Here is a 22,844-nt window from a genome sequence, read left to right on the forward strand (position 1 = left end):
AGGCACCCATTTTTGATAACATGCTGAGGCGTTCCGTTCGCAAGCAGCTCGCTTACTGCTGCCCAGTCCCTCCATTTATAATGGCTTAAGTGTCATGTGATGTGACATTGATAGTATTGGTGTCGTTGACTCGAAACGGGGGGCAGCGGAGGGAGGGCGATGTCAGTCGATTCTATATCGACACCAAAACTAGGTACAGTAAAAGGTAAATAAAGTGTTTCTCTGTCTATGTAAACTCTTGTCATGAACAGCATTCTTGAGAAATAAGAGTAAAGAAATGGAGGTGTATAGAAATATTATGAAGTTCAGTTGGCATTTCCCTTGTCTTTTATATGTCTCCTTGCGTATGAATACTGAAATGATTATATACCTTTTTAGGTCACACTTTCAGAATATTTTTAGTATTAATTTTCATAAATCTCTTTGCTTATAAAGTGTAATGACGTATTAGGCACGTTTTTATGAACGTCCTTCCGAGTGGTAGTTGTTGACGTTGTGGTGGGCGGCTGAGGTAAAAAAAATTTTACATTTAAACTACAGCGCTATCTACTGTATTTAAATTCATATGTTTACATACTTTAGGTGTCGTTACTGAGCTGAAATTAAGTTCGTTTTGACGTACGTGGTACGTCATGTGTGTACTGTAGTAACTGTGTCGTGATTCCAATATGAATATGAAATAATTGTGGCCTGGTTGTTCACATCTGAGCAATTGGTTGGTTCGCGTTGCTGGGATTACAGATTGAAATCCCATATGCCGTGTTTATTTGATTGTTGTATACACTTACAGGGAGTCCTCGTTCGACCGGGAAGTCGATGGTGTGTAACTGTGTTCTGTCGTTGTGGTTCGACTGTGGTAGCATTTCTTTTCTGTCGAGAGCATATCTTGAGGAACAATAACAGCATTGTACATAACTAGGGCATGCCCGTACGTGGGTGCAATGCCCGTACGTGGGTACGTGGGTACGTGGGTGCGAGTACGGTGACAATCCCCCCCCCCCTCTATTTACATGAAATGGTTTGGTTCATGAAATGTTTTGGTCCATTCGCAACGCCAAAGCGAACGGCGAACGCTTTACATGAAATGGTTTGGTCCATGAAATGTTTTGGTCCATTCGCAACGCCAAAGCGAACGGCGAACGGCTTGCGAGTACAGTGACAATCCCCCCCCCCCCCCCCCCTCTATTTACATGAAATGGTTTTTATTAGTTTTAAAACATAGTTTAACGCCAACATAGCGCCAACATAGTTTGCAAACGTGAAATAAATGAATACGCTCTCAAATGTGCCATCCGAGGCAGAGTGTGTTCGCCACGTTCGGCACACGCGATAGCTCGCTGCTCTCTGATTGGTTGAATCGTTTTTTGGACATAGCTCGGTAAGTAATTGTCCGATTAATATGAAACCTTGAAAAGGCACATCCTCGGGTCCCCAGCAATATACCTGGCAAGTTTAAAGTATATCGGACCCGTGGTTGTCGAGAAACAGCGGTCACAGACAAACAAACAAACAAACGTACAAACAAACAAACACACAGAGATTACTGGAATTATAGATAGATTACTAAATTGCTTGTTTTCTTGTGACGTCATCGGAGCACGCGCGCAGGGCACCCTGGGACACCTCGGCCATTTTGATACCCTCTCGAACAACGTCGTCAGCGGATTCACATTAAATAGTTTTTGTTCACGACCAGTCATGCCAATTTGCGGCGTATTTCGTTGTTCAAACAGGCCAGGCGTTAGGCCAGGAGTTATTCCTCATGGAATGCGAAACCTGGTACATAAAAGTATTGAATTTGAAACTGTCCAATAAACTTTCTAAAGTTATGTACTCTTATCAACTCGGTCAAAATGAATCTCGATTTTATCATGTGAAGAATGTGCTATGTATTCGTTGCTTACATGATAAATATAGGTGATGACTTATGGCCATACGCACAAAGCACACATGGCGGCACTCACTTCGCACTGTGCGTCACATGTCTACAAAGTATGCACACATGCATGCACAGCTTAAAACTGCAGTGGTTTTTGAACAAATGGAGGGCACTTAATCAATCAGGTCCATAACATTAACACAAGCAGCTTTAAAAAATACATGTTTGTTTAATATATTAATACCTTGGATCGAATCAAGTGGACGTCATTCAGTTCTTTGTGTAGGATTTGTCGCACCCATCCATCTTGGTACAACCTGTATGCCTCGAGGGATTTATACTTCTTCAACTCATCTTTGGTATAGGCCGATTTGCTGAACAACAGGTAGTTGATCACGTCGATGTGGGTCACCTGAGGCCACTTGCTCACATTCTTCTCAAATTGATCATTTGATAGACCATAAGGGTCACACCCAATGACAGAAATCTTCTCTTTGTAATGAACAAGAACGTCCGGGGGGAGCGTCTCTTGGTAGCCAGGGTTGGCACTCGCACTGCTAGCCATACTCAAGCCTGGATCTACCGTATCCTTACGTACACTCCAAGTGTGTTCTACAGGTAGTTGGTTGCAGGTTGACCCACTGCCCAGGTGTTCACCAGTTCACTGGTCCACGGCAAACTTAAACCGAATGTTCTGTGTTTGTTGGGCAACAATACGTAATATAAACTAGATGGCACCACACTCCACATGAACGTGACAAAACAAACAAAATTACTTTATAAAACAGACTTTTTGCGATCCGCATTCACCATAAACCAACGCAACAAATCAATATCAGCACACACGGACAGATTAGCTTGGGTATCAAAATGGCCGCCGCGCAATGCGAGATGGGTAAACTGTGACGTCAGTGAAAACAAAGGATTAGATGAGCAGCCATAAATTGTTCCAGGGGTATGTTCCATTACAAATAGGCTTGTCGCTTGACAAGCAAGCCGTTCCTTATATAAAATACTGTATACCTAAAATACACCGAAAAGGAAAAAATATACGGAAATGTATAAAATACGTGGAAATAATTAGGTCACCTAAAACATATTGTTATGAATTTGGGGTAAAGGGGAATATCTATATCTAGGTAGATCTGTGTAGGTATCATGCTTCGCCTGTCGTGGGTAGCTAGAACCACCTCGATGTTTGTCAAACCTGTGATCGTTCCTTTGTCCCTTATGGCAACGCACTGTTTATAGACATTAGATAGGCCCTTAGTGCACACACTAATTAAATTCCCCCCCTTACCATGACTGACCGGAAAAACCAACAGGCAGCGGCCACGCAGTACGCCACCATGGTGACAAACATCGTACCAGGCAGGCTGGGAGCCATGTCCAGGAGAAAGTGTGATTGGTCGGGGAAGGGACAAAAAGCTTCCCCGTGATTGGGGGTAAGAAAGGTGAAGGAGCAGCACACTGATTGGCCACCGACCGATGACACCTCGGCCAATCAGTGCGGAAGGCGCAAAACCACTACCTAGAAGCAGGTCGCTGATTGAAGCAGAAGTCCCGGTGACGTGAAAAAGGGCGCGAAAGGTCACAAGGAAGGGAGGCACTGATTGGCAGAGGAAGAGAACTGCTGTCACACCGCGAGTGACAAAACCACTGGCTCGCCGGCATTTTGCCCTTCTCGCTTTGGCTTCGTTCCTGCCCGGACCTCCCGTCTGCTTTGCATTTCGTTCCCGGTTGGACCTTCCTCTTGCGGACCGCGAATTACCTGTTGGAGCAACATTGGAGCACCATCGATTCTCCTCCCTGGCGTTCACGAAGCGAGCAAGGCTTGCCACTGTAGCGGGCAAGACCAGGGCGAGCGAGTGGCTCGGTGGCCGAGCAGCGCGCGAACGGCATCGAGGCCTACTTCCCGCCAAGCATGGAGCTGCGTCGAACGACAGCGCTCGAAGCTGACGAGTCCTGACTCGCCACAGACAGAGCTAAGTCCCCACGAACGAACACAACGTTTTATTTGCTTCATTCCCATTTGTTTGTATTTGAAGTGAAGTGTGGGAGCGCTCCATTAGAGGGGTTTAGTGATTACCGGCACGTTATTTTCCTGTCCCGATATTTATTGTAAATAAAACCTTGTATTATTTTCCCTTTCTATGCAAAATCCAGTATTCGTGCGAGTTCAATTGTTTCCAGGTTTATCCGGTGATAAATATTTTTCCGTGTATTTTATGTTTTAGGTGACAAAATTATTTCCTCATATTTCATACATTTCCACATATTTAAGGTATACAGTAGTTTATATATTTTAGGCGTCATAATTCCCGCATAATTTATACTTTTTCATATGTTTTTTACTTATCCGTGTATTTTATGTTTTAGGTGACCAAATTATTTCTGTATATTTTATACATTTCCGCATATTTTATACATTTCCTCATATTTAAGTTATACAGTAGTTTATATTGTCACACGATTGCCCCTTTTGGTTAAGACCATGAATCGCGGAATGGCCAGACGAACTTTAATGCAGGCGTCTATTCAATGGGCGGATTCGACTATACAAGCACTTGGGGGGTGGGGGGGAAGAAGAAGACACTGGCGTGCGCGGGCCGGTAAGGTAAGAGCTCTCGCCACTTCTTCTTCTTCCTTCCCCCCCCCCCCCCCCCCCCCCCCCCGCGTGCTTGTATAGTCAAATCCGTCATTGAATAAACGCCTCCATTAAAGTTTGTCTGGCCATCCGCGATTCCTGATCTTAACCAAAAGGGGCAATCGCGCGACAATTTAAACTACTGTATAACTTAAATATGAGGAAATGTATAAAATATGCGTAAATGTATAAAATATGCGGAAATAATTTGGTCACCTAATATATATAAAATACGTGGAAAAGTAAATAATATACGGAAAAGTATAAAATATGCGGTAATAATTTGGTCACCTAAAACATGTAAAAAAAATATGCGGAAATAATTTTGACGCCTAAAATATATGAACTACTGTATACCTTAAATATGAGGAAATGTATAAAATATACGGAAATAATTTGATCACCGAAAACATGTAAAAAAAATATATGGAAAAGTATAAAATATGTGGAAATAATTTGGACACCTAAAATATATAAAATACTGTACACCTAAAATACGTGGAAAAGTATAAAATATACGGAAATAATTTGGACACCTAAAATGTATAAACTACTGTATACCTTCAATATGTGGAAATAATTTGCACACCTAAAATATATAAAATTTTGTATACCTTAAATATGTGGAAATGTATAAAATATGTGGAAATAATTTGCACACCTAAAATGCAGGATTGCTGGCAGAAATGTGCAGGCCGCAGTCATGAATGGTCTAATGGTGTTCTCCTTCATCCAAGTTCTTTACAAGTATTAATGTCCTTGCTCTTAGACTTAACTCGAATGGAGGAGGTGATGTGATGTTCAAAGTCATCATCATCATTGGCAGAACATAATTACTGATGTTTTTTTTAGTCGTGTTTGATGTGTCCTGGTATGTAAAAAGAGGCCAATTAGTGATGCACACTGTCGACTGCAGTTGAGGCATTCAAAGTTGGAGCTAGATTCCGTTTGAAGTGTTCTTCTCCTTTCTCTCTTGATTTGCCTTTTCAACTCACCTCCTCTCGAAGGATAGAACTCAGTCATTTACACTCTTCCTCCACTCCTCTCTGTCCAGCGCTGTAGCTTCCCTTGATTTTTCCAACAGGTTAAAGTCCTCCAAGGATTGTTTGCACAGATCTTTAAAGCAAAGCTTGGTCCTTCCAATTTTGCAGATGCCCTTATCGAGATCTCAATAAAGGATCGATTTGGGCAGGTGCTCATCATCCACATGGACCATATGTCCAGGCTATCACAATCTTCGCCACATCAGCAGCACTATGATACTAACTGATTTAGCCATGGTCAAACCTGTCATGAATGTTGTCTTGCCAGTGAACCTTGAGGATCTTTCACAGGTGCTGGAGATGGAAAGAGTTCGTTCAGCATGAGCTTCAGCTTGGCATATAAAATCCACATTTCAGCAACATCGAGAAGTAAACTGAGAACTCGTGCTTGGTATATGTGTAGCTTTGTGTTGGTTGTAAGACTATTGTTTTTCCATGTCCTTTCGTAAGCTGCCAAATGCTGTAGCAGCTTTGGCAATACTATGCTGAAATTCCTTAATTTGTCTGAGTGGACCTGGTGTGTTTTTAGAGCCAAGGTAATCAAACTGTTCAATCTCTTGCATGTCGTTTCAATGGGATGGGGTCATTGTCTCACTGTGACATCTTCACTGTCTTCTTTTTGCGGATAGTGACACCAAACTTGTCGCATGCTTTCAAGAAAGCATCAAAGAACATAATCGTTGATGTTCCAAGTAGGACCAGTTTTATTCCCTCCACCATCGAAGTTTTCATTAAAATTGTGTGGATGACTTTTGAAATTCCAATTTTATTTTTACCATCAAAGGATAACATTGGATGCTGTCATTGCAGGAACTGGTTTTGGTGACTTGGAGAATATCAACAACATTGCTTGCTTCATCATTGGTGATTATCATTGCACTGAAAGCATAGTGTTGGTGTTCCACAGAATGCTTGCAGAAAACAGTTCAAATTGGTGCCATGCCAACCTTCAGGTGAAAGTGCCAGTGCAAAATAATGTGTCTGGAAACATTAGGATTGGAAAGGAATATACAAATGACTTGGGGAGTGAGGTCATGGATCCTATGAGACTGAGGCAACATTCCGGGGCAAATCGAGATGCCCGAAGTACTGAAGAACTGGCCTTGCTGAATAGTCTTTTTGCTGAAGCGTCCAAGTTGGAGCAGCGAGTCAGGGTGCTGGGACAGCGAGGTGTGGTCGGAGTTACTAAACTTAACAGAAGGATAATGGCGGAATCGGGATTCCTCAATCGTCTGAAGACCAAGGCCCATTTTAATCCTGCACAGTTGAAGAACAGCAACCTGAGACATTTGGGAGCGGTTGTGGCTGCTGCTGAAGTCTTTGATGGTGTGAAAGCTGTTCTGCATCCTGTACATTACTCTCAAGGTGAGCCCTTCCATTTGCTAATTGTATTTCTACCTATTGTCTTTTGCTGGATTATCATCGATTTTCTGTGCACTGTTATCGGAACTGAAATGATCATGTCCCTCCATTAATTCTGTGCTTGTACATATTTAACCGATCAATCGATGTCGAATCATTTTGGGACACCCCACAGGTCCTTTACAAAAACAGCACACTCTCCTGGTTGATGTTGTAGTGGTCGATGGCTATTCATGGGTGAAAGTAGTGGCTCGAAAAGCAGAGGGTGTGCATGCGCTTGTCGCACTTGGTGGAGGCCTACCTGGCCGACCGAGCGTTCTCGATCAGGCCACCGAGTACCTCAATGCTGCGGTCATGAACACAGTGCAGTATCAAGTGCCACGTGTTGTATTCTACTTTTACAATGGTGTATCAAGCTCTGTAGCACAAAGGTATGAATATTTGAATATATATATACATATATATATATACTGTATATATTGTTGTGGATATGAGGATTGTGTTTTTTTTATTGTGTTTTTTTTATTGCTTTATGCTGGACCCTCCTGCCTCCAGTCTGTGTATAAAGGTCGAAGGTCGTTCCGTAGTTATTTCATAAACAATCACGTTAGCCAATCATAGATTTCCTCCTTGTTGGTAGTTATTTCCTTATTCTGTGTATTAGGCTAAGGATTTGTCTTCCATTAATTGACACTCCATTGCACCGAATTCAAATAAATAGATCCCCTTTCATTCCCATTCCCAAAGCCTTTCCTGCCAACCGCATTTGCTGCAGCTGTGGGTTGTTGTTTTCACCGCGACTCCATGAGCCACGAGGTAGGCTTGGAGAAGAAGGGGGAGGAGCCGCCGAATCCTGGGCGTGCCCGCCCATCGTCATCAAGGGCGGAGCCAAAGGAGGCCGTGCGAACCAACCGGCACGGCAGTAAGCGACCCGGTAGGCGTGCCGAGAGAGCTCGTGGGGAGAGGGCGAGGCGCGCTATAAAACGCGTGCGCATGCGTCAGAACGGGGGGTTGTCGGTGGACCAAGTGCGCGAGAGTGATGAGAAAGAGTCGAAGGAGGGTTGCGTTAAAGAGACAAGTGTCAAGAAAGAGTTGCGCTCCACCAGCAGGTTGGCTCCACCAGCAGTTTGGCTCCACCAGCAGTTCGGCTCCACCAGCAGTTCGGCTCCACCAGCAGTTCGGCTCCACCAGCCGTTTTGACTCCACCAGGAGCTTTGACCCGTTACCCCGCGGGAACCAGATTGCAGTGGCATCGGTGGCCGTCAAGCTCCAGCCAGCTCCGTGCCTTCCTCTCCTTCTCTGCCGGCCCAAACCATTCCAGTCCTTCCATTCCTGCCTGCAAATTCCCCATTCGTGTGAGTCCGTCTTTGTTTGTTCTGTCCAGGGTATTAATTAAGACTGTAATAGGTGAGCTAGAATTTTCACTGTGTCTTTCTGGTCCGTCCCTCTTTCTGTCTTTATTTTATTATCCTTCCTTCTTCCTTGGTTTCTTTGGTCCTGTACATACAAATAAATTATATTCGTATTTCCTACTTCTGTCTTCCTCTTCTTCACATCCGTGTCGCCTTTGTCTTTTCCCCATTGAATATCTGTGGCACGATTTGGCCCACGTTTAAGGAATCGGGTCTTAGTCATTGTTAACGGTTCGGGCCGCGGCGCCATCCGCTCGGCAATCCATTAACATCTTATCCGCGGTCCGTAACAATATATATTGTTATGGTTTTTAGAACCATCACTTTGTAAATTTAGTATTAAATTTCCTGTGTACATTTCCCCTTAATTGGCTGTTAATTGAAATAAGTGCACCTTAGCTAGTCCATGTACAAGCACGTAGCAAATCATAGGCTTCCCTCAATAGTTATCTCTTTATTCTATGTCAGTTTAAGGCTCTGTTGCCCATTAGTTGACTCTGCATTGCACCAAATGAAATAAGATAGATCCCCTGTTCAAATTGCCCAAAACCTCCATCCCCTTTCAATTGCCAACTGCATTTGCCTCCATTACGGCATGGTCAGCTCGGGGAAGAAAGGCGTGCCGCCCATCGTCATCAGGGGGAGGAGTCGGCCAAGCGCCAGGAACAAGGTGTGGCTTTGCCAACGCCTCATCAAGGGGCGGGATCGGTGAGCCCTCGCGACCAATCAAGGCCGAGGCGAGCTCACCGATGGGCGTTTCCAAAAGGCCGGCGGCTTGATCGCCACGCGCCTCATAAAAGGAGGTTGGGAGGGACTGCTTGAAGAGATGAGTGAGAGAGCCCCCACCAGAGAGTCGTTGAGGAGTTCCGTGGCAAACAGTTCTGTGAAGGGAGGTGCCTGAACAAGCTACGAGGGAGGTGTGCTGAACCGAGGGAGACGCTGTCTCAACCAGCCTAGCCACAACAAGCTCCGACGTGTTGCTACGAGCATCCCGGTGGTGTGGACCCGAGGGTGGAGAGCCGGCGGCTGCTCGCCCCCGGCCCGGCCGTTCTGTGGACCGCCTGAACCTTTTTCTCCCTCCAGCCATTCCTGCTTCATTCCCATTCGTGTAAGTCTGACTGTCGTCTGTTTGTCTGTGTTGTCTGGGATTTAAGTTAAGCCTGTAGATAAGCTAGAATTGCACTGTCTTCTTCTTCTGTAAATTATTTTCGTTTCTTTCCTTCTCCCTTGGTTTCTTTGATTTGTACATAATTAGTTAATAAATCCCTGTTCTTCCTACCTTTGCCTTCTTTCCTTCACATCTGTTCGTTTTAGAGGTTTCCACATTGAGTTCCTGTGGCACGATTTCGGCCAACGGTTCTAATCGGGTTAGTCTTTGTTAATGGCTCGAACCGCGGGCTGCTACAACCGCTCGGCAAAATAACATCTTGTCCGTGGTTTCGAGCGGAGTTACCCATCTGCCTTGTGGAGGGATTGCCGGAGGCGTACGGGAATCCCTTGACCAATCGCTTCGGGCAATCCCACCCCACAGGGGAGCGGGGTAGCTTCAGGATCGGAGACGGCCAGTGCAAATAGAAGGGGGATTAACCCCCCCCCCCCCCCCCCCCGCTAAGGGGAGCGCCGTACTCCATTTTCTATATTGTGCAATGGGAATCTGCCGAGGGAGAAATGGTCGTCTTCGTTTGAGTGTTGACGCGTGGAGTGTTGACACGTGGAACTCAATTATTGGACTCGTTTAACCAAAAGCTCTCTATTGTTGCACTACTACAACAACAACAGGCATTTTAAGGCCATTTTCACTGCTGGAGTGGGGGTTAGCCCTGCAGGCCCCATGACGATCTCCATTTTGCCCTATTTTCTACATCTCCCCTTGTTAACCCCCTTGCCCGCATTTCTTCTTCCACCACCTTTAGCCAAGTCTTTCTCGGTCTTCACCGTCCTCTACTTCCTTCTACATTCATTTCCATCGCTCTTCTCAACCAGTCACTTTCATCCTTCCTCAACACATGACCAAACCATCTCAAGCTGTTTCTCTTCACATCATCCATCACAGGCTCTATTCCCGTCATCTTTCGCAATTCATCATTTGTCTTCCTCTCTCTCAACGATACTCCGCACATCCGTCGAACCATTCGCATTTCCACCCTTTCCAACCTTCGTTGCTGCTCTACATTCATTACCCATGTCTCCCTCCCATAAATCATAACACTTCTCACACATGCAGCATACATACACCTTTCCCCTTCAGCTTCAACGACACTCCCCTCCTCGTCAGCACGCCACTCAGTTCCTGAAACTTCTTCCATGCACATCTCACTCTAGCAACTGTTGCCGAGTCTGATCCACCTTCTCCATTCAGGATGTCTCCTAGGTAGCAAAAAATTTTCACACCTTCCAGCTTCATGCCGTCTCCAAGATACAACTCAATATTTCCTCCATCTGCAGGAGGTACAAGTTATGTACAACACCAACATAACTGTACAAGTTATGTTGGTGTTGATTACTTAAGAACCGACTTTTCTTTTTGATGAGCCTTCACTGCAATTACTTGCCAATAATATTAGCATATGTAATCATGTAACGTAGTGTTTAAAGTTGTAAAAACAGTTATTAACAAGAAAGAGCAATCGGATTGCAGACCCTCGCCAGGACGTGTTTTTAGTGATTTTTAAGGCTTTTGTGTTGAAACAAACATGGCGGCCGAACCACGTGACTGACCTATGACGTCTTTTTTTTTTTCTCCACAAATTTATCCCGAGATGACGCTCAAGAAATTTCAACTTGATCGGATGAAGTTTTGTACTTGTCGAATTATGACGTCATAATGGAGGCACCTATAACATCATCATTAACATATGTTATTCCCCACGGAGAGTTGTTTACAATGAGCCATGTCTCAATTTTTTTTTATCTGCAGCGCTTTCGGAGATTTAGAGGTGTAAAGCTTTTCGGTTTTTCCAAGATGGCGGCCGAACCACGTGACCGAGATGTCATCGTAAAAAAAAAAAATTTCCTCCACCAATTTATCCCTAGATGCACAAGAAATTTCATCTTGATCGGATGAAGTTTTGTACTTGTTCAATTATGATGTCATAATGGAGGAACCTATGACATTAATATATGTTACTAGCAGGAGTACCCGGCATTGCGGGTGAGGCGGGGAGGCTGGAGAGAGAGGGTTGAGGAGGGAGGGGAGTTGGGTGAGTGGAAGGAAGTGGGAGGGAAAACATATACTACATATACATCTTTTTGGGGGGATGGGGGGCTTTGACAGGCTCCTCCATTTTGGGGGAGGCGGGAAGGGAAGGAGGAAAGATTTACCCATGCAAGGAGTGCTTTAACCTCAGTGTTGCCCAGGTAAAAAAGGAAATTGTAATACCCTCTACCACCATCACCAGGTGGCGCTACACCATACATATTGTTACTGATCGCGGATTAAGATGTTATTTACCGAGCGGTGGTATTGCCGCGACCGTTACAGGATCCCTGACTCACCCGATTCACCCAGAACTTTGGCCGTATCGCACCGCAGCTGCTCAATGAGGGAAAAGACAAAAACGACGAATGCAAAGAGGAAAAGGAATAAAACGAGAAGACGGACAGAAGAGTAATTGGATTTATTGTACACACACAAGCAAAAAGGAGCAACCAAGTTTATTTACAACACATAAGACGCAGGTGACACAGTGCAAATACTAGCTTATACAGACTTAATTAACCCAGGGACAGAACAAACAAAACAAACTCACGTACACAAGAAGGGTGGAAAGGCAGGAGGTGGATGGCTGGAGGGAGAGGAAGGTCCAAGGGGGTCATGCAGCACGATCGGCGCGTTTAGCAGCCGCCGTTCCTTCACGGCCTTGCTCAAAACCGCCGTCCAGGCCCCAAGTGGCTGTTGGGTGTTGTTGCTGCTGCGGCCTCCGCTTGCTTTGCCAGGCCTTGTCCGACTCGTCTGGTCCAACCCTCAACTCTTTCTTGGTCCCTCACTCTTTACCACCGACTCCTCACCGCAACCAACGCAACCAACTGACCACCGACTCTACTGACTGACTCTTCACCACTCTCCACTTGACGACCGACTCTCAACCAACTCAGACCAACTCTCACCAAGACCAACTCACTTGCTTCTTGCGTGCGCGCCTTTTTATAGCGCCTCCGGCGATTAAGCCGCCGTCCTTCAGGACACGCCCATCGGGGTGCTCACCTCGGCCCTGGTTGGTCACGCGACCCTCTCGCTCCGCCCTTGATGACGACGGGCGGGCACGCCCCTCCTCCCCTCTATGACGAGGTGGAGACACGCCTTTCTTCTCCGACTCAAGCACATGGTCAATGGTGGTTTTTTGGAGGGGAGGTTATTGGGAATCGAGGGCTCAGCAATGACGAGAGGGGATGTAATATGGGCAATCGAGGCTCGGCAATGACGAAAGGGGATGTGAAGGAAATGGGGATTTTGGGGATGGGAATGAAAGGGGATCTATTCTCTTTCACTGGTGCAATGGAGTACTTCAATTAATGGGAGACACAGCCTTACCCTAAAACACAGAATAATAGATAACTATCAACAGGGGTATTCTATTACTTGGCTGACGTGTATGCTTGTGGACTAATTATGGGATGCCCTTTCACCTTTACACAGCTCCGGAGGTAGGGGGGGCGCAGAATAAACAATAATAATAATCATACAGCACACAATCAAAAAAATACAGTCCTCATCTCCGCAACAATATTTACATTGAGCATTTACGCTCCTCTCAGTCTCTCACACACCCGAATGAGGCCACGGCCACATAGCTTATGTTACCCCCCAGCCAAAGTTGTATTTGTACCCCGAGTAAAGTATATGTGTTTATAGCTGGAGTACCAGGCATTGCTCAAGTGAAAAAAAAACATTAACATATTTGAAATGAGGGCAAATATAATGTAAAAGCAATTGCATCAAAATCAGAATCCATCACAAATGTCAAATCATCATTTCACCTTTTTGTTGAATATCTGCTGGTGAATGTGCCGTTCATCACGTTTCTGAGTTAAGTATGATGACTTTCAGGAAGAAGAAGAAGCCTTACCACCAATTTCATACACTTCCAGAATAGTTTTTTGTTTTTTTTTGTGTTCAAATGTCTGCGATTTGTATTTATTTATGTGAATGTGTACTTGTATATAATTATAAGTGTCATTAATGAAAAAGGCTTTGGCACTATAGAGATTTTTTTTTAAATCCAAAAAAACGAACTAAAAAAAACCCCCAAAAAAACATTTTTTGGCCTAAAACACTCCCAAGCAGTCACTGATGAACCTCTGAAAGTTTGACGAAGATCTGGACAGCCAGCTCTGAGAAAAATGGTAACAGACACAGACACCAACGGCTCTCTTATAAAGTAGATTCCCCATGGAGAGTTCTTTACAATGAGCCATGTCTCATTTTTTTCTATGCAGTGCTTTCGGAGTTGCAATTTTTTTGGTTTTCCCGAGATGGCACCGGTATCATGTGACCTATGATGTTATATTTATCATTGGAAAATTCTACAGGTTGAGTTGCACCTATGGTGAAAATTTCCTGTCAATCGGACCAACGGTTGCAGAGAAAATCATATTTATTCTGTGTGGACAAACAAACAGATAGACAAACGGACTCGAATGCAATACCCTCTGCTCTGGTGAGGAAGCATTGGATTGTGTGACTTATTTTACCCTGTTGTTAGCTCTGCCTCTCCAGACCAAGATCCCTTTTTTCTTTTGGGACACTTGATTTTATCAGTTAATTCGCTCAACATGCCTAACGGCATCAGCCGTGTGTGTAATTCAAATTTTGCTCGAAGAAGCATCTACTTCCTATTTTCACTGCCCATTAAAAGTTAAATGAATTTAGTCTTGACCGATTCTCAATGTTTGGTAAAATTTGAATGCTGCAGTTACTACATTCTTTGCTATGCCATTGCCCTCCTGATCATGGCTGGCAAGTGATCCCAGCCACAGTGAAATGCTCCTGAGGCAAGGTAACTCATACATATATGGTGTGCCCATAAAGTCTTTGTGCAAATTTGAACTTTTATAACTTTTGATATATACACAAAGAATTAAGTTAAGCACCCCTACACAACGAATTAAGGTAAGCACCCCCTAATATATATTCTTTGTGTATATGTATACATTGGCATATATTCTAAGGTATGTGAGATCAAATAATGATTGGTATGACATTAGCAATTATCCATTGATGAAATTGAGTGATCAAAGTGAAAAAAAGTGATTGGTTGAGTCAGTGATCCGATCACGTGGGTCCTACACACGTTATTGACGCAAAGATCGCTAGAGGTCTTCTCAGAACAATGACTGTACGTTAGAAAACATAAACGTCATCCACACTGTCCGTGATGGACCTATAGCTCCATACTTAAATTGAGGTGAAAATATGCCTAAAATTCCCAAAAAATTTCACCTTAAATTATTCAGAATAAAATATTGAAAACGGCATGATTGTTATGTTTTTATGTGACCATAATATCACTTCTCCAGAAAATATAGCAATATCATGGGTATATTACACTGTTTTGACGACAACAAACTTGTAATGTGCGAGGTTGTAAAAAAACGGGGGGGGTGCTTAACTTAATTCTTTGTGTATACATTATACACATGATGGAAACAAACTGTGAGGGGCATATAAACGCATAATCATAACGTTTTTAGTCAATACACTTAAAATGTTTTGGCTTCAATTTAACCGCCATCTATAGTAATGCAGTTGGACCCCGCTATTTGTGGAATCTGCGTATTTGTGGTTGGTAAAATGCAACATGTTTCTCTATTCGTGGAAAAGTTTCTGCAAATTTGCTGTTTTTTGGGGGTTTTTTTCTATTCTCTGTCGTGTTCTGCGAAATCAAAGCCACCCCCCGCAGCCCCCCTTCCCATTCGTGGCCATTTTCCGCGAATTCACGGTTTTTCAGGGGTGCAAAGAAAATTCACGAGCCACTAGCTTGACACATTTATAAAACCCATCTCTCACCAGCCATGCATAAAGCAGCTGGACGTACATTCGCAAAAAAACATCTTGTACAAGCCGCGAGCATGACCTGCTCGTACTGTACTGTACATTCACTGCTGTGCGCTTTGCGTTTTCCTGGCTTTCACGGACGTGAATTTTAGCCCCACTATAAGCGAGCTTCGTGGGATATCCCACCAGATGTATAAACAAGTCAACTCTGCCAATTATAGCATGCAAACGCTTCAATAAAACAATTACAGTTTGCAAGTTAAGGTAAAGCATCATCAGAGATCTTACACAATGAAAACGCTTTGGGGGAAGTTCCACCAGCGACTTAAACATGTCATCCTCCGCGAATTATAGAATGCAAATGCTTCATTAAATCTATTACTGAAATTAGCGGATAGGCTCAATACGCCACCTGGTACCTGGTGTTGTCATTTTTTTTGGTTTCACGGTACGGTATGGTTAAGCACTTTTAATAAACTAAGCGCATTCCTTCAATAAATTGGAAATGGTACCTGATTTTTTTTAATTTGCAAGCATTTTTAATGAAATTGAAATCATGTGCATTTGCGGTCGAAAACATTTTAAACTTACATTTTTTTTCCTCTGAACCAGGAACCACTGGGAACCTATAATGTATTCCCCTTTTCCACATTGAAACAATGCCGCGGCATACATTCACGGGATTTTCATCGACCTTTACGGGATTTGCCTCACCATTCATGGTTTGTTCCTCTCTATTCGTGGATTTTCACGACTTGGGAACCTATCCCCCCGTTTTCCATTGAAACAATGCCCCCCCTATTCGCTGGTTTCGCTATTCGCAGATTTTCCAGGAACGTATCCCCAGCGAATAGCAGGGTCCGACTGTACATCGTTGAATCCGATTTTCCAACTTGTTGAAAACATCTTCAAGTTGCTGCTAAGTTATCTCATGAATTGCATTTGTGATCGGAGCCCGAAGTCCAAGGTTTTACATAACCCCATAAAATGTAGTCCAATGGGGATGGGTCAGGCGAACGACGTGGCCAAGTAATTGGTCCATGTCTACCGATCCTCATGTCTGGGAAGGTCTCATTCATGAACCGTCGCACATTCGAAGCACGGTGGCAGGTAGCCAAGTCTTGGTGGAACAAAGTGATATGTGAAGGATTTAATCGTCGTAGTTGAGGAAAAAATAAATTCTACAACATTGCAAAGTAACGTTCACCATTGACTTGCTTCTTTCAAATAAAAGACTCTGAGAGATCACCAGCCATTGATTTTTGATGAATCTCTAATATTTCCAGACTTCTTGAGGTTTTTATGTCCCCCAAATGTGGTAATCGTGGCTGTTCACGTCACCACTCATGTAGAAGTTGCCTCGTCAGAAAATATCAACTAGTGAAGAAACCCAGGGGAATTGTGGATTTAACAACAACTTTATTATTAATATTGTTGCGGATCTCGGGTTCGTCGACGTACTAAGGGGGTATTAAGCCCTGCTCCCCCTCGAACTCCGAGTCCACGAAGCCGCCACTCACACTACGCTCGTGGTGGACGGATTGCTAAGCAATTCCAGCCGCCGAGCCCGCAGCTAAGCGTGGAAGGGTCAACGGTCATGACCCGAGTACCTTCAACACACGCAGCTGTGAGAATGGGGACTGAACCTCGCACGAGTCACGCTGTTATTGAACGCCCGAGCGGTTGTGCGTCGCGTAACTTGTGCCGTTAACACTATTGAACCCGATCGAGCGGTTTTAATTCTGGCAATGCTCGGCCAATGTTGAAAGGACGATGATGGCCAGGTTGGAAACAAACCACAGGATTTATTACAATGACGGTCACGACCCGAGCACCTTCAACACACGCAGCTGTGAGAACGGAGACTGAACCTCGCACGAGTCACGCTGTTATTGAACGCCCGAGCGGTTGTGCGTCGCGTAACTTGTGCCGTTAACACTATTGAACCCGATCGAGCGGTTTTAATTCTGGCAATGCTCGGCCAATGTTGAAAGGACGATGATGGCCAGGTTGGAAACAAACGACAGGATTTATTACAATGTACAGTTTCACAGAAAAAGGACACAGCGAAGAGTCTTAACAGCCTTACCTACATTCCCAGACAAGGGCTCTCAGATTCGTTCGGGGAAGGGAAGGAAGAGGGGAATGCGCACAAAGCGCGGACGCTTTGTGCAGTTTGCCTGGGCGGGCTCGTTGGGCGGATACCCCAAGGATCGCTCCAACCCGGAACACCACAGCCGGAGATGGTCGCGGCAGGGGCGTTGATCACGGATGTGCACGGAGCAGGAATCCGAGGAGCGTATCTCAGGGTCAGCGAGGCAGAGCGCGCGTGGCAGAGAGCGTCTATATGCAGGGAGTCCAGGCAGAGAGAGAGTTGGGGCAGAGAGAGAGTGGGGGTTCGGGCCGGGTTTTATAGCCCCCCGAACCCTCCACTCGACCGTTCCACGGGCCTCCATTGGCCGCCTGGGGTCACGTGTCGTGACAGCCCCTTATTGGTCACCTTTGGCCCCTCCCTTCAGCTCCCATTGGCTGTTCGCTGTTCTCTGGCCACTCCCTCCAGCTCCTCCCTCGGGCCTGCAAGGCTTGTCCTCGGCCCATGACAAGGCACTTCAGGCTGCAATGAGGCCTACCATTACCCTGCCTGCCTCAATGCATACTAACACTGCGAAGGAGACTATACTTCACATTTAATAAGAAATAACTAACTAAGCGAGGCTACATGTTGTGGTGTAACTAACTATGGGAGGGGTTGTTGCCTTTATTTACAAAGCCGCAACAATATTAACATCCTCATGAATTTTGCTTTCATGCACCATTTACAGTTTATTTCCATCATGTATACATTAAACGTGATAAAAGTTTAAAGTTGAAAAAGTACCGCACAAGTTGGACATCCTGTATGTGCAAATCATTGAACTTTAAAATTTTCTTAACTTCACAAAAGGAAGAATTTCTGTCTGACGTAACAAATTGCTAAGGAAAGAGATGAATGTGTGAGCAGTCGTTCTGTTTGAACAAGTTGTTCTCCTCCTTTGAGACTTGCTAGCAAAAGTACCTGTCACTTTTTGCTGACAGATTTGATCAAAAGACAACATGTCGTACTTCACAAATATTCTGCTCTATTCACTATATCGTCTGCTCGGAAGTCTGCTGACGTCACCTAATATCAACCATCCTTGTTGCTTAATTATTCTTTCTAATTATTCTCACTCGGATGTCAACTTCACCGTAATGAATATTATCAAGTTGTTTAAACCTTCTTTATAAAAGATTATTTATAATATCGGATACCACTGGTTGGTGCGATACAATACACTTTTACAGAGAGATGTGGGGGCTTCTCCCCCATCCTGAACCCACTTCCCTAGGTGTGTTACCTTGACAGAAACCATACTCGGGGTACTCTGAAGCAACATGCAAAATTTGGTTGGATTTGGTTCAGTAGATATATATTTTTCGAAGCATATATAAACAAACCAACACAAATTGAGCTTTATATATTAGATTGTATACTGTACACGATGCATTTGCACAGTGCTGTGGAGTAGGCCTACCTCCTCTGGGCTGGAACTTCAGAACCACAATGCTTTTAGATGCTATGCCCTAAAATAGTTTTGGCCTAATTTACATTTCTTGCTGAAAACAGGTTCTGTGCTTGCTGCATTCAAATACAATTGGTGTGTTAGTTTTATGGTTTGAATGCATTAAGGTAATGTATCTGCTAACATTAGATGGTGGATATTAAAGACCCCATGCAGTATCTTTGGATGAAGACTATCTGAGTTATTGCCGGTACCAAGAACAAGTTACTAATGCCTATTCAAATCACCTTGAGTCGAATGATCGGCCTGACCAGCCAGTCCGTGAAGGACTTCGGCCAAAACCTCTCTCCCGCCGACCCCACACAGAAGGTGGGAATAATTGGGCCTGTTAAAGTCGTAATAATAGACAGAACGTGTCCGCTGCTTGGGTTGCTGTCCTCGCCACCCTTCATTCCATTAACGTTTAATAAGCCATTCCAAAGGCGGGGCTGAACAATGCAGTATATGTTTGGCATTGTATCAAAACCAGAAGCTTGCATTTGAGGCTGAAAATACTTTTGTTCCATTTTGTATTTGCTTGACTGAATTGTATTTTTCCTTTCCTGTCAATCGTTTTCTTTTGTCCTGAAATTTGCATCGACTTTAGGCTCGAGCAAATGGGCGTGGATGTAAAATGTGATTCTATAGTTTCACTACCTCAAGAAGTTGAAGAAGAGGATGATGTTCCACCGCAAAGTTCTCGCAGTCGGTGTCACTTTGTGTTACATGATGAAAGTGCTAAAGACTTTAGTGGATCAAAAGGTACTTCTGAGAGCCATGGAAGATGGGAAGAGGAGGCAAATGTGGAGATGACAGCCATGATTCCAAAGCAATTTGAGAATTGCATGGAAAGTTGTAATGAATACTGTGACACAAGCAGGAGTCTTCTGGAAAGCAAAGCCAGGCTGACGCGCCCATCTTCTGTGGACTGTTCGAGTGTGACCAAAAGTCTACCCTCTCCGTTGTGTACTGACCCTGAATTGGAGTACCCGTGCTCGGCTAATTTGGACGTGTCAACCCTCATCACGCTAGTATCAACACTGAGCCACAGCAGATGTCACTTTCTGTTCAAGGCAAGGTTTGTTTTTGTTAAAAAAAAAAGGTTTTTGTTCTTACCACATCAAGGTTGTACCTTGATGAGGTAAAAACAAGCCTTTTTCTGATGTTTAAAAATTAAAATTGCATTGTGTGTGTGTGCTTGTGGCCATAATGTCTTTTAGCATTTACTTATTTTTCTATTTAAAGGAGGAAGTTCTGACAGCCCAGGCTTCTGAGGAACGTGATTGTCCAGTGTTGCCGTCTCTCCTGACCTTCCTCCGCGGTCGGTCCCTCATCACCTGCAAGTCTGCAGCCATTGCATTTGCTTCCATTGTAGCCACATTGGCGGGGCTCAGTGAGCGCGCACGTGCTCGAAGTCTCTTTCTTGGGCACCTCACCATTGTTCCAGATGGACCACTGCAACACTCTGTGCTTTCCAGGAGTGGCCGGATAAATGATCGCTCACTCGTTATCTTTGGAACGGGAGAACACCATCATGCCATCACAGTCACTGCTAATGCTGGTTTTGTACGGGCAGCCTCCCAGAAAGACGTGAATTTTGCGGTCCACGTGCATCGGCCCCGAGCCCTGACAGAGGCCAAGGAAGCTTTTGCCACTGCTTTGCCTCAGGGACCTCCAAAGGTTTGTTTGGAGGAAACGTGGCTCTTTGGCGACCATGAGCAGTCGAGGTAAGTGGATTGCAATAAATAAATAAATAAAACTATTCTGTGATAATTTTTGTTCTCAGGAATAAATATTCGTTGGTAAATTCTGCAGGTAGTCTTTGGAATCAAATAACTGACCAAATGTAGCACTGGAGTATCAGGAGGAATGCAAAAAGACAAAGACGGAGTCATCAAGAGGAACCTGGATAGGATTCGGGTTTCAACTACTACTCCTCTACCCTTAACCCCATCCAGGCACGGTCAGGTGAACACTTCAAAAACGATTTGCAAGATTCACCCCTCCATAGACAAAAAACGACAAGGAAAGAAAGGAGAGACGGTGGACAAATAAATAAATCATGCTTCACACACACACACACACACACACACACACACACACACACACACACACACACACACACACACACACCTAGAGCCACAGACACACACCTAGAGCCACAGACACACACCTAGAGCCACAGACACACACCTAGAGCCACAGACACACACCTAGAGCCACAGACACACACCTAGAGCCACACACACACACACCTAGAGCCACACACACACACCTAGAGCCACACACACACACACACCTAGAGCCACACACACACACCTAGAGCCACACACAACACACCTAGAGCCACACACACACACCTAGAGCCACACACACACACCTAGAGCCACACACACACACACACCTAGAGCCACACACACACACACCTAGCCACACCTGACCTACCCTAACCACAGAATGTGCACAGCAATTCACCAGCACACAAATCAATATACAGGCCTTCGATTTACAATTCAATTCCCCTTTCTGTAAACACTGATGCGGTTAAGCTTCCAGAGAATGCAACAATTTTGACTTTCAAGAATGAGACATAACCATGTTTGCATTGTCATTTTTTTTCTGTTAATCTGTTTGCTCAATCTGGATCCCTTATAAAGTGGGAGGTGGAGGAGGAAGAAGTTGATGAGTTAGGAGTTGGGGGAAATTCAGGAAGGAAAGATTCAGGAGGGATAGAAGGATCAGGATCTGTGGGGTCTCACTAAAAATTAAACGACCAACTTTGGAGCATTTCCATAATGACAAGGCTGATGAATAAAGTACCAAAGTCCCGTAAAACAGATTGTATAAAAATGACAGAGGTATCTCTCGATGTTATACCTGTTTTCTCTTTGTAAATACATGTCATATTTTATACGTCGTGTGCTTTGGTAACTGGATATTTGCAAATGAAGTCCTTCAAAAACGGTACCAATTGTTTTCACTTCCTTGTGTTTTGGTGCATACTCCCGTTTCGTTTTTGATTGTGGAATTTAAAATTAACCGGCAAAATGAGGACAACCCCCAGTCCACCCCATTCTCCGAAGAAAGCGCGCACACAATTGTAAACCATCTCCCAAAAAGGACAGTGTGTCGTGGAGTCTAGTTCTTACTGACTGTCCCTTTTACGGGACGTTATCTTTATTTTAATCGGCCCGTTTTATATTTAACCCTTCCACTTTTAAAATGCACCTTTTCACTTTCAAGAGTTAAAAATTATGAATGAACTTCTTACTTCTTCCCAACAGGTTTGGAAAAAGCAAGGAGGAAGTTGAGAATGCACTGGGAATGAAAATCGATTTTTTGTGAACTTTCCAGTAAACTATGCAGAAGAAGCCCTATCGGCTCCGTTTATTTGTTTTGCCATTTTTTAGGTAGGTGGAATCGTTTTGAGTAATTCGTTTCAACCTCTGTTGTAGTTGGTTGGACCAAATACATCTCTCTTGGTGTTAAGGTCTTTGGTTTTGGTGGAGCAATTGATTAAACATAACATTTGATGGGTGCTTGCCTTCCCTTCTACATTACAGGTATCCGTATTTGATTTTTGACAATTTTTTGGTATATTTAGTCGATGCTCGTATAAGATCTAACAAGTAGAACATATAATAAAGGGAGCTGGAGATGAGAGAGGGAAGCACAACAACAGTAAAGCTCCAGTCACACCGGGCCTGCGACCAGGTTACGACCTAGCTGCGACCGAAAATTTTGGTAATCGCGGGAAAATCGTAGAAAGAGCGTGCGACTGGTCGCAGAGGTCGTGGGTGATCGCCAGAGCAAAATCAGTCGCAGCAAGGTCGATGGTCATGTTCAAAACTTCTGACCTGCGATTCCAAATCGTAAGAGGTCGCAGACAGGTCTTACATGGTCGTACCACCAGTCACGCATGATCG

The 22,844-nt window shown here is 44.3% G+C and overlaps 1 protein-coding gene across 7 annotated transcripts; it reads left to right on the forward strand.

Moving 5' to 3' along the window:
* Positions 1-441: 441 nt before the first annotated feature.
* C10H7orf25 (chromosome 10 C7orf25 homolog) lies at positions 442-22,456 on the forward strand. 7 transcript variants are annotated; one of them, XM_078785405.1, is made up of 7 exons: positions 454-498; positions 6,199-6,261; positions 6,380-6,934; positions 7,107-7,362; positions 19,526-19,991; positions 20,164-20,645; positions 22,203-22,456. In XM_078785405.1, exons 3-7 carry the CDS (start codon positions 6,478-6,480, stop codon positions 22,261-22,263), a joined length of 1,722 nt encoding a protein of 573 aa, XP_078641531.1. In that variant the 5' UTR covers positions 454-498; positions 6,199-6,261; positions 6,380-6,477; the 3' UTR covers positions 22,264-22,456. The 7 variants fall into 7 exon arrangements, with proteins under 7 accessions (XP_067983437.1, XP_078641531.1, XP_078641529.1 ...); XM_078785403.1 differs by having other exon boundaries at positions 467-511; XM_068127335.2 differs by lacking the exon at positions 454-498 and adding an exon at positions 5,745-5,938.
* The last annotated feature ends 388 nt before the right edge of the window (positions 22,457-22,844 follow it).

This window comes from Myxine glutinosa, chromosome 10 (assembly GCF_964187855.1).
Source record: "Myxine glutinosa chromosome 10, kmMyxGlut1.1, whole genome shotgun sequence".
Classification (NCBI taxonomy): Eukaryota; Metazoa; Chordata; class Myxini; order Myxiniformes; family Myxinidae; genus Myxine; species Myxine glutinosa.

Bases quoted from the DNA above. Each gene is read 5' to 3' on its own strand.
- C10H7orf25 (XM_068127334.2), top strand. From the start codon at position 6,147: ATGGGGTCATTGTCTCACTGTGACATCTTCACTGTCTTCTTTTTGCGG. The intron at 7,363-19,525 runs GTATGAATATTT...CATCGACTTTAG, and splicing joins TCAAGCTCTGTAGCACAAAG to GCTCGAGCAAATGGGCGTGG. The intron at 20,646-22,202 runs GTAAGTGGATTG...TCTTCCCAACAG, and splicing joins GGCGACCATGAGCAGTCGAG to GTTTGGAAAAAGCAAGGAGG.